This window comes from Athene cunicularia, assembly GCF_003259725.1.
Source record: "Athene cunicularia isolate RWA chromosome 7 unlocalized genomic scaffold, athCun1 chr7_part1, whole genome shotgun sequence".
Taxonomy (NCBI): domain Eukaryota; kingdom Metazoa; phylum Chordata; class Aves; order Strigiformes; family Strigidae; genus Athene; species Athene cunicularia.
The window spans coordinates 35,634,036-35,645,992 of NW_020799107.1; the positions used below are offsets into that span (position 1 = coordinate 35,634,036).

General features: G+C 37.9%; 1 protein-coding gene across 1 annotated transcript in view; it reads left to right on the plus strand.

Annotated features, from left to right (window-relative positions):
- The window catches only part of EPC2 (enhancer of polycomb homolog 2), a 32,084-nt gene extending 20,653 nt beyond the window's left edge, over positions 1-11,431 (plus strand). The window contains exons 10-13 of the mRNA XM_026852935.1: positions 4,580-4,716; positions 6,567-6,726; positions 8,438-8,771; positions 10,153-11,431. Coding sequence (XP_026708736.1) covers positions 4,580-4,716; positions 6,567-6,726; positions 8,438-8,771; positions 10,153-10,225 — 704 coding nt within the window. The 3' untranslated portion in view covers positions 10,226-11,431. The remainder of the gene's footprint in view (positions 1-4,579; positions 4,717-6,566; positions 6,727-8,437; positions 8,772-10,152) is intronic.
- The last annotated feature ends 526 nt before the right edge of the window (positions 11,432-11,957 follow it).

The window sequence follows — 11,957 nt, forward strand, 5'->3', positions numbered from 1 at the left end:
AAGAGATGTCTTGTTAAAGCAAATCCAGAAAATAGAAATACTATTTGTCAGAGTTAAGGAATTGAAACATGGACTATAAGCTGTAAGGAACAATGAAGAATTTGCTGGTAGCTCTTTATATAATGAGCAAATAATACTGCAAGATTTCTATTTGCCTGAATAAAGTATGGTGACACCAAGGTAAGGAAAGTTGCTTGAAAAGATACAGGTTAAGTTGATTATTTTTTCTGTAGAATTTTTCATGATAATAGAATAAATACCAATTGATTATTTAAGGGTTAGCTGGATGTAAAACATTGAGGCTTTGAATTCTGCTCTGGGGAGACTTTTTTTTCTTCCCCTGAGGGTGGAGTCAACCTAAAAAATCAGGAAAATAGTTTGCGATGAAGCTGAAGTATCTGATTTTAATAGTATATGATGAAATGAGTGAAAGAAAGTTGAAGAGACTTGTGAAATCTCCATACCTGGCCTTAGTATAAATCAAGATTGCAGCAGTAGAAGAGAATTCCAGTAGCTATGGGAAAGATGACACGTAAGAAAACAAAAATGAGAACAGTGTTCAAGCAGAATGTTCAGGGAAAGGGGGCGGCTGTGTTTTGATAGAGAACTGCGTATCTATAAATAAATGTCAACCCTTCCTGATTCAGGTGATACCATCACCAAGAATAAAAATATCTAAATTGCTGGTGCTACACGGCCAGTTAATGACAGAGCTGATACACACGTGTGGACTAGCACTCATATACTTTGGGATTTGCAGTGTTAGGGAAAGAACTAAAGGAAAGGATAGAGAAATAGGTATCTTAGTGATGGGAGAGCCTATAGAGAAATTGCTAAAAAAATACACGAAAACAAATCTGATGGAGCTAAGTCACTTCTTAGAGGAATAGCAATTAAATTCTGTTATGTAATTTTAGAAATCATCTGAAGAGTACATTTAGATTAGAATAAAGATCACTCAGTAGTTGAAGTACATCATGCAGGGAAATTTATGGTTATGGAAGATCATCTTCTTTCCAGATTTGAGTTACAAAACGGATCCTGTAATTCTGGGGAAGGATCAGATGCAATAGAGAACAGAACTCTTGACCAAATAACTGAGCCAGCAAGAGGCACTGCTGATAGATATTTCTCTTTAGTAAACAGTAAATTTTAAAAGGGCCGGTCAAAGTCTGGTTGTGCATCAAATGAGCATAGGTACTATCACCACATTTATTAAAGTAATTCTGTTGGGGAGATACCTTTGGAATCAGTTGATTTCATAGCACACGTACCTGTAAGCATAAAGCTGCCTCTAGAGGGAAGAATGACAATAGTTAAACTGATTATCTTTGTTTTTTTCTTTTAGTTTAGAGAAGACTTGGAGTTGCTTGCTTTGGTTTTTGGTGCACAAGAATATTTAAAGTTACCTCGACATTATATTTTTTTCGCTTGTATCAATAAAGCAACTCTTGTATTTCCTCAAATGCTAGGCACTGTACAAACAGAAAGACAGATGTGTTTTAAAAATGTGCCACTAGTCTTTTCTTGAACGTGCCTAATCGGTGCATGAATAAAGAACCACTGTTTCAAGCTAAACTACTCTCTTGCTTATGTTATAAAAACTGCAAATGGGCAAACTGAATTTGAGGAACTTGAAAATTAGACGAGGTCACTGAAACAAGCTAATCCCTTTGATCAGTGTAAACTGTTTGTAGTTCTACACACTCTTATCTGGAAAAGTAAGCTGGTTTCTTTGCCAGAGACACCTCCAAAAGAATCCTCCTTGTAAGATGAGAGAAAGTGATGACCTAGGGATACAGAAGAAAGTTAACTGGGAATTTGTAGATGGTGCTGCTTATGACAGCTAAGTAATACTTAGCTTGCTTGCTGAATTCCTGGAGTGCAACTTGGCTGATTTTGGGGACCAAAGTAAGAAGTAGGCTTTAAGCTAAATCTTCAGCAATTTGCTGTACAGCTGCTGTGTTGCATTTGGCTTCCAGTCAGCTTCAGCTGCCAGTTCCAGTGACCTGCTCAAATAGTTATCTGTTTAGTTACCGTGTCCCTAGATACAAAAGGCAACTGCGGATGATGGCATTCTCAGTTGAGGAATTCTGCTTATGGAACAAGCTTTTACCCTTTAGAAGGTTTTGGGTTTTTTTTCTCCCGGAATTAAATTCCAGGTAGAAGTAATTAATGAAATGCCACTTTTGGGGCAGCCTGAAAGATGATGTTTGATTAAAGCCTTCAAGTCCTAAGAGAAGTGACATAATAATCCAAACCAAAGCTGTCAAGGAGGAGAGGAGCCTGGAAAAAATTTCACGTTGACTTTTTTACCATATTCTGTGGTAGTATTTCAGTTACAGGCTATGGCAAAATAGAAAATACTGATATTCAGCAGTGGAGGATAAAAATCTGGTAAATAGAACCTTCCATAAGAAGTGTAGAACACTTGCACTTAACTGTGACCTTAAAGGCTACCCTGGGACTTCGTAGAGGTTTGCTGTTTTTTTTTCTCTAGGACCCTTCAGTTGTTTGGTTTGGCAGAAGCAAATGATATTAAATGTACTAATGAACATCTGCTGTTTTACAACAAGGCTAACAGCTGAGTTCAGTCTGACCACTGAATAAATATCTGGTGATAGGTAGTGAACTGAGTGGGATTTAAACATGTAAAGGCAGAGTAAACCACTTTTACATTACTATGGTAATCCTCCCTGTGTACCTTGTAGTAGAGCGTTTCATGACTTGGTGGTCTGTCAAACTGAGAAGGAAGGCAGATTGAAAGCATAGAACTGATCCATAGGCTAGACTAGGTGATCCTCTGAGGTAGAAGATGTTCTCTCTAATATGTCTTTACAGTCCATAGAAGAATGCAACTTGGAGTCTAGATGAATATCCTTTTACTGCAGACAAATAATAGCTCATTATGGCTAAACACGGTTTAGGTACTTTTTGTGCCATATAATCTTGTTCTAAACCAATTTTTTATAAAACAAAAGACAGAAATGTCTGGAATTTGTTACCTCAGACCCTAAAAATAGAAATACATGTATATGTAATGTTCCATAATGCTGTTCTTGGCTCTGTTGCCTTTAGTAATGCAACACATTTTGGGAAGAACTTAGCAGGTTTTGCTAACTTGGAGGTAAATGCTTGTGGTAATAGGTGAGAATCTTCAATAGGTACAAAGTGCAGCTAAATATGAAATAGATTTGATTTTAGAATATGTTGGAAATGATGATAAATTCCATAGCATCTAATAGGAGTAACTGGATAGGAGTCATTGGATTTTTACATGCCTACTTAAGTGCTTAAAGCCTGTTTTAATAATGTAGCAGTAGAGAAGTTTCAGTTCTAATTTCTGAAGTCACAGTTAATTTTGTAGTTACTTGGAATGGAATTTCAGGACAACTGTGAGTATTACAACTAGTAAATGAAAGTGCTGGACCCTGAAAGATAGATTGCTTCATATTTTAACGTGCTCCGTGTCTCTTGATAAGATGATACTGCTGAGGAATCCAGGTGTTTGAGAGGAATGACAGCTTCAGTCTCTGAAAAGTGTAGATCAGAATAAACTGCTGAAATGGAGTTAATGGGAATCTTTTGAAAAGCAAATTCTCTTTTTACTTCCTCCTCGCAGAATTTAGTTCTCAGGTTACCATCAACTGCACAAACCTCAGGTTTTAACATGAAATGACAGTATTTTCAATTTATCAACTGTGCCATTCCAGCTTTTGTGACTTCACCATTCCTTTCCCTTGTGGAGAATATGATACTACTGGAGTTGCATTAACCTGGTTCTCATAAATAAACAAACTTCTTAGGTCACTCTTAAACTCTTATTCCATTTAAAAAAAAAGAAAAAGGCAGACAAAATCCTGTTCAGGTGAAACAAGCATTTGCTTCAGGGAAAAATGTGAGATAGGAAGGTTGAACTGGGTTTGCTAAATAAACAGTGCTTTGTGGTATTTGCAAACATTTACTGAGTTGTAGACCTGGAGATTAGCTTTGTCATTGTGTGTTAGTTTACAGTCCTTTCAAGTGAGGGGTGGTATAGAACGGTATACAGACTATTTCAACATCTGAGTTCTGGGTGTGCTGTTGAAGTGGGTGTTCTCAAACGCTGCCTTTACCTTCTGGTGTCAGGAAAAGGACAGTAGTAAGTGACTGTAGGAAGGAAAGTTGTACAGGAATGGTCTCCCAGTGCTCACTGGGAGAGAACACCCAGCTCAGCCCAGCAGCCTTCTTCCTCAGCTGTGATTTTTTGGACATGTTTGTTTTCTGAATGCCAGGAAAATAAATTTCTTTAAGCTTTTGCCTAAAGCTCGTGAGGAGGAAACCACCCAAGATAGAAACTGCTTAAAATCAATGAAAGCTACTAATTCTTTTGCTATAAATTGAGTCAGTGCTAAAAGAACACAACAAACAAATTCAGGTTGACCTCTTCTTTACATAAGAATATATGAAGAACTTTGCAAGCACCTATCATAACGTATGTTGTCTACAACTGCTTGTTATCCAATGTGGATGCACTCTTGTATTTTAGACTTGTTTTGCACAGGCCTGTTTAACACTGTCTTCCCTTTCTTTTCTGTAGTAACGGGGGGTATCACAGAGGAACAATTCCAGACACATCAACAGCAGTTAGTTCAAATGCAGAGGCAACAACTTGCTCAGCTTCAGCAGAAACAGCAATCTCAGCATTCCTCACAACAGACACATCCAAAAGCACAGGTAATGCACCTTAAATGTTGTCAGACACTGCTTTCTTCCTTTTTGTTTACTGTGTTTTTCATCTCTCTTAAAAGCTAAATATAACACCTCAGTAAATATATTAAATTTTAGAATAAATGTAGGATGCTTTCCCAGTTTGCTCTATAGTGCCTGGAAGGCAACTTACACCGTAGCTAGTACAAATACCTTATTTTCACTTTTCTATTTGGAACGAGATATTTTAAGATTCAACATCAAATCATGGTTGGTTGGGGCTTTTTTCTAAGTTCTATATCATGGCTGCATTTTAAAAGTTGAGTAAGAGGCTTCATATTTTAATGTGTTAGTTGCAGCCACAGAGTCAGTGTAGAAAAATATCCAGTGCTTTGTCAAGCCATGCTGTTTTCACTGGCTTTACCCTCCTTTGTGTAAGTGCTCCAAAGAGACTTCTTTATTAAAACTACTTTATGAGGTAGTATATTCTGTTATGAACAGATGCTCAGCGAGTACTAAAAATTGGTAGCTTCTGAGAGGAGAAATGTAGTTTTGCATATTTAATCTGATTTCTTTCCCCATCCCCAGTGTTACTACTTTTGTCTTCTAAAATAATCATGTTTTGCCTCTGTAATGCCTTGCGAGGGAAGAATATATGGGTTTCTGTCAAGCTTAGTTTTCTGTTAGTTTCTTACCAAGAAATAGAAAAGCTGTTGCTGTGGTCCATTACTAGAACTTATTTTACTTTGAGCATATTATATCTAACTGCCAGTGCTGCTTGTCCCTTCCCCTCAGTGTTTCCTCCTTTGATTAATCAAGGATTCTGTACTGGCAGTTACTGGTTATATTTTTTGTAAGAGTCAAGACATGATATCAGAATATTTAAACAAAAGTAATAAATTTTGGATTTTTAAGATGCTCTGAATGTCTATGCAAAGTAAGTTTCCTAGTTAATATAAATTGAAGTTGCAGAATAATACATTCCATTTCCAGTACTTACCATTCTTTCAGAGAAACAGGACTTAAAAATGTGAACTTCCAGAATGCGGTGGGCAATTACACTGTTGTACAAATTACTTGGGGAGAATGAATGTACCATAAATACTGAAAATTCTTTAGACTTGCGGTTGCAGTATATTTGCTGCCTGGAGACAGAAGAGAGAAGGAAACTTAAGGCATAGTCATTTTCTTAGAGGAAACTTCTCAAACACATAAAATCACAGGATGGTTTGGGTTGGAAGGAACCTTAAAGCCCATGCAGTGCCACCCCCTGCCCCGGGCAGGGCCACTTTCCACCAGCCCAGGTTGCCCAAAGCCCCGTCCAACCTGGCCTTGAGCCCTTCCAGGGAGGGGGCAGCCACAGTTTCTCTGGGCAGCCTGTGCCAGGGCCTCATCACCCTCACAGGGGAGAATTTCTGCCTTGGATTTAATATAAATCTCCCCTCTTTCAGTTTAAATCTTTTACCCCTCATCACTACCCCTCTGATGACGAGTCCCCCCCCTTTCCTGCAGCCCCTCTCAGCCCTTGGGGGCTGCTCTAAGGTCTCCCCGGAGCCTTCTCTTCTCCAGCTGAACAGCACATCATGGCACTGATCTGTCGTGCTAAGAACTGCATTTGCCATTGACCAGCTGAATTGGACAGGGCTTACTCAACACTCATATGGACACTAATTTCCAACATCTCATCAGACTTGTGATAGGGAAATATTTAATGTTACGATGCATTAGATTACATTTAGGAGATGTATTTCTTTATATGCTGGTAATTGTGCATCATAGCAATCCTAACATGGTATTTCATTTTGTACTTGAATAATTCTAAAGAAAAAAGATTTTTATGGTGTGTGTTTGGGGTTTTTTTGTTGTTGTTCCCACAGGGCTCCAGCACCTCTGACTGTATGTCAAAAACACTTGATTCAGCCAGCGCCCACTTTGCTGCATCTGCAGTGGTTAGTGCTCCTGCTCCTAGTCGCAGTGAGGTAACGAAGGAACAAAACACCAGCCACAACAATATTAATGGTGTTGTCCAGCCTTCAGGTGATGATTTCTTAAAACTCGTGGTCTAGTGCAGGCTGAGAATATGTCAGCTGATCTTATCTCTAATTTCTAAAATATTATTTAATAAACCAAAAAAGTCAAATATATGAATAGTTTTTAAAATTGTTCTTTAAAATACTTTTGTGCAATGGCATGTTGGTTAGTTTGGTAATAAAGCTACCAAAAGCTTTTTTACATTGGAAGAACATGGTTTCTGTTTTCTTTTTTAGGCTTTTATCTTTTAATGATCTGTTATGATCAAAAGTGTAAGTGACAGCATTTTAAAAACAGTGTGAATGTGTCATTAAAAAGAAATCAATCACTTAAAATGTTGCTAAGTAATTTGAGAAGGAAATAGAAAAGCTGCTACATTATTTGGTCATTGTCCACTTGCATATTCAGACAAAAACATCCTAATCAACTACTTCTAGCAATTCTTTTTGGCATTACTGTAGGTTTCAGGTTTCATTGCATTTAGGATTCCTCCCAAATTCAGGCAAAAGCGTAGATGTTGGCATTTGTTCTCTCCTTCCAAACCTCCATTATCAGAAGGCAGTAATGCCAGTCGTGCTGGTGCAGGAGCCATGTTGCTGAGACACAAATGGTGCTTGGCATTTGACTGCCATAACAAATAAAAGGCTTTTAGAGTAATTTGTTGTTTTAACAGCTAATGATGTGATTAGTTTTATAGACCTTCTGCCAGGCTGGGTTAATGATAACATGAAATGAATAGAGGGAGGAAAAAACCCACAGCTGAATAAAATCAATATACTGGAACAGTTCCAGGGAAGAAAGACATCTACGTGTAATTCTCCAAGATCATATCAAGAGGGTAATGTTTTGAGGGATATAAGATCAGGCACGTGGTAGTGTGCCATGCTGATACATGGTACACAGCTTTATGATTGATGGAAAACCATTGCAAATACGCGTATAAAATTAAGACTTCTGTTACCCTTCTAAAGCTGTAAGTGGCAATGATGTGAAATAGCTATTCCTCTTTAGGACAGGAAGACTTGAAAATTAGATGTTAGCTGAAAGCAGTTTCTCAGGAATAACCATCTAGGAGAAAATGTACCTAGTTTCCCCTGCGATCAGAACAGTGAATAGCGAGGATACCATGGTGAAATTTGAGAACCTCTGGTTGGAATATACGTTGTAAATTCCTGGAGTTTCTCACCGTTTAGGAGCACAAATGGAGCACTGCAGCGTAATCTGAAAGGAGTTTTCTATTTTGCCTAGTCTTAGGCCTCTAGTTTTGCTGCCTTGAGAGAGTCTGGTCCCCAGAATGTCTTTATATTGCCAGCAGAACTAAGTAGGAGGTGAGGAGGTGATTCAAAGCATCGGAATTTGGCTTCGTGGTTGCTCACTGAGGTTGTCTAGCTAAGCTGTTCCCCATCAGTTTACTTTTATGGGGAATGTTGCCCCTTTAAGGCACCTAAAATGAGGTGTACAACATTGGGCAATATAGAAGTTCTCTGTCATACAGTAACTTTTTTCACTTTCTAATGCTCTCATGAATGGAAAAAACCCCACAAAATGTTTCTACTGTTAACTAGAAAGATTTCTAATGTGAATCTTTAAAAATCAGGTTCTTGCACAATTGCAGTGACATGCATACTTAAAGCATACTTAAACCCTTGAGGTTAATCTTTGGCTTGGAATCTAAGGAACGGCATATTTCTAATGAACAACATTTATTTTGAAACAGGAACCTCTAGAACTTTGTACTCCACCAACATGGCTTTATCATCCAGCCCAGGGATTTCAACTGTACAGCTTGTAAGGACAGTCGGCCACACCACCACAAACCACTTAATTCCAGCATTGTGCACAAGCAGCCCTCAGACGCTTCCCATGAACAATTCTTGCCTGACTAACGCAGTGCACCTCAACAACGTCAGTGTTGTTTCTCCAGTCAATGTGCATATCAATACAAGGACTTCAGCACCGTCGCCAACAGCCTTAAAACTTGCCACAGTTGCTGCCAGTATGGACAGAGTGCCAAAGGTAACTCCTAGCAGTGCCATCAGCAGTATAGCACGGTAAGTGCAGCGAGCTGGAGCTGCTCTGAGTTAACACTTCTGCTACCTAAAGGTCTCCATTGATGTGCGCAACTCTGTTCCCATCTCCAAGAGACTTCTTGGTGTAGCTTCAACCCCCCAAAACCAGCCAGCTGCTGGCAGCTGCGGCGTGGCCGTGACAAACTGCCAGAGCTGGGTTTGCACATTAACACCCAAATAGTTTGCACCAATTTTAGGCGCCAATAGTTTTGATAAACTTCCGTTGGGTTTAAAATGGCTTCGTTTTAGTCATTTTCATGTCTCTTCTCGTGCAGTGCTTTCAAACAGATACTCTCAAATTGTCCCCATGTTCCCTTCATAACTTTGTGTGCCCATATTGAAAGATGCAGACTGCCCATACCTATTTTATTGACACTAGATAGATGTGTGCTAGATAGATCTACCATATTATCTATTTATGCAGAATATAAACCAGGTGTGGGCTAGCCTGCATCTTACTTGGATAGATACTTATTTTCATGGAACAGCAGCACTATTACTTCAGGATGCTTAGAGATGTTTCACGTGAGTGGTCAGGAGCTTGCAGCTGGCTGAGTTTTCTGCAAATGGCAATGTTTGGGCTTTCTTTTAAGTCTCTGCTGGATTGTGTGATGTTTCAAAAAAGTCCCATTTGTTTATGAATTAGAAAAGTGAAAAATGGATATTGGCAAATGCGGCTTACTGATTATTTCATAACTCTTTTGGAGAGGTTAAAAAGCTTTTTGAATTGGAATATTGCTTGTATAATTTAGTCACCGCACAGATTGAGGAAAAGGTATTTTTAAATTTAGCAGTCATGCCTTAAAGCACACTTTCATATCGTAAATGCATTTAGTTCCTATTTTCTTCAAGTCAGAGGGGTATTTCAAGTCAGGTCACCAAATGCCTTGAAAAGTACCAGCCTTGCTGAATAGGTATTAAGCTTCTCTACACAGATTGATAATAAATTAGAAAAATGTTTAAGATTCTTGTGCTAGTCCTGAAGCGGAACTGGTGTGGGGAATCGTGTCAGGACAATGCTTTGCTTGCTAACAGAATAATTGATACTGAGTCATCGTGTTATATCTTGATTTTGCTCCTTCAGGAGATTTTTTTTTTTAGAACTTCAATCCATAATTTAGGCTGGTAATTTACAGTTAAAGGCAGTAATCTTGTAGAAGGGACTGTGCTGTTAGTGAAGTAAAAGCAGTTCTTAAATGCCAGTATTTAGTTTTAAGTAATCCTTTTAGAGTACATGTTAAGGTTTCTCCCTGATCTAAGTAACAGCTGTGTAAAAGCACACAGCACGTGTAAGAAATGATTAAAACTCTAAGAAAATGCTCATGTTCTACCTGTTAATTATTGAATACTTCTTTTATTGCAGAGAGAACCATGAACCAGAACGACTGGGTTTAAATGGCATAGCAGAGACAACAGTAGCCATGGAAGTGACATAACCTCAAACCAGTGTCTCGACCTGTGCTAAGGGTGTAGTCATTTATATTCCAACTGAATGCAAAATACAGCGCTCTGTGGATCACAGAGAACTAAAATGGACCTAAATGGACTATCATTATATCGTGTATTAAGTCGATATATAATGTAAATTTTGTAAAATTGGGAAAATCACTACCTTGTAAAATAGTTTATTTGTATCATCAATATTATTTCTGTTACTTGAATAGTAGATATTCATCATCATGCTTTTGCACTTGAATTTGCAACTGAATGGATTAAAAAATAATTCTTTAATGGGATCATGAGCATGAAATGGGATCCTGCATCACTTGTTTTAACTATTTATTTTGCCATGTTTACATTTTGTATCTTGTACAAATAAATCCAACTTTGTGTCTAAAAAAAAAAAAGTTAAAGATTCATAGCTAGGAAACAAAATTCTTGTAATTTTTTTCTAAAGGAAATGTAAAGTTTTCACTTGGTTCATTTTGTTTCACAATTTGACTAGATGGACTTTTTGGTAAATACTTTAGTGGCATTTCACTGTCAAATATGAAGTTCAAGGCAAAATAGTATTTTCTATTACTGTGCAGGGGAAAGGGATGGATCGATACATGCAAATTTAATGTAGTAACTCACTTTTCCATATATTTTGAATGTATATTTCTATTTATAATACCAGTTTATAAAAAATAATTACACAGGAAAAAAACCTGACTAGGAAAATTATGCATCTAGCACATATAAAATTGTGCAGATATGAGAAAATTTTCAACTGATTACATTTTATCTGAAGACTGCATATTTTAACCGGCTTTAAAACTGTAACACACCACATAAAGGATATTTTACCAGGTATGTATTGCATTATATATCATTGCAATAATTAATTATTGGATGTCTAGATATCGAGCCATCCCAGGTGGTGGGGGGGAGGGAGGGTTGTGGCAAGATTGTCTTTTCAATTTTGGAGAGTTTTCCTGTGGCTACAAGGCAAGTAACGGGTTGGAAAAAGTCTGACTGTAAGCGTTGGACACCTTCGTAGTGTAGTGTTTTAGTGACTTTTTTTATACGGTTCTTGTAAATTAGATACGTGTAGTGGTGTTTCAGAATGTTTGTTTATGCACTAGTTCAGACAACTTTCCCTGTTACTTGTTCTTGATAAGTGAAAACTGCAGGGAAATAAAAATACATATCAAAACATGGACATGTTGCATATGTGTTTATTTCACAATGTGCAAGCAATAGAAGTGTAAATTTTGGAAGCTGTTAGTGGTCTTTTGATGATTTTGACCAAAGCATATGCACTTTTTTTTTTCCAAAAGGTTTCTGTTCGTGTGATTATTTCCTGTGCTGATGGTGCAGGTGTAGGGGAGGGATGGTCCAGTAGTTGGGACTGGAGACCTGGGAATAATCAGGACAAAAGAGTTGCCTTGTTCTGCCAAAGTAACTTCAGGCAGTACTTTGGGTGACTCATTTGCCTTTTTTGCTGTTTGGTTCTCCACCTGTAATTTGGATAATGTTTCTGTACTTGGTTTAAATCAGAGAATCTGAGGTTGCAAGGAACCTCAGGATGTCGTTTAGTCCACCCCCCCGCAACCCCAAAGAAAGTCAAGATGTGATTTGCCAATATGTCGTGCAGTCAGTGTATTTCTCCTCTTGGCTTTTTATATAAAGAGCAATTTTTAATCTTCAGTTGTGTTTCAACATGTTTTGTCTTAACATTGTGTG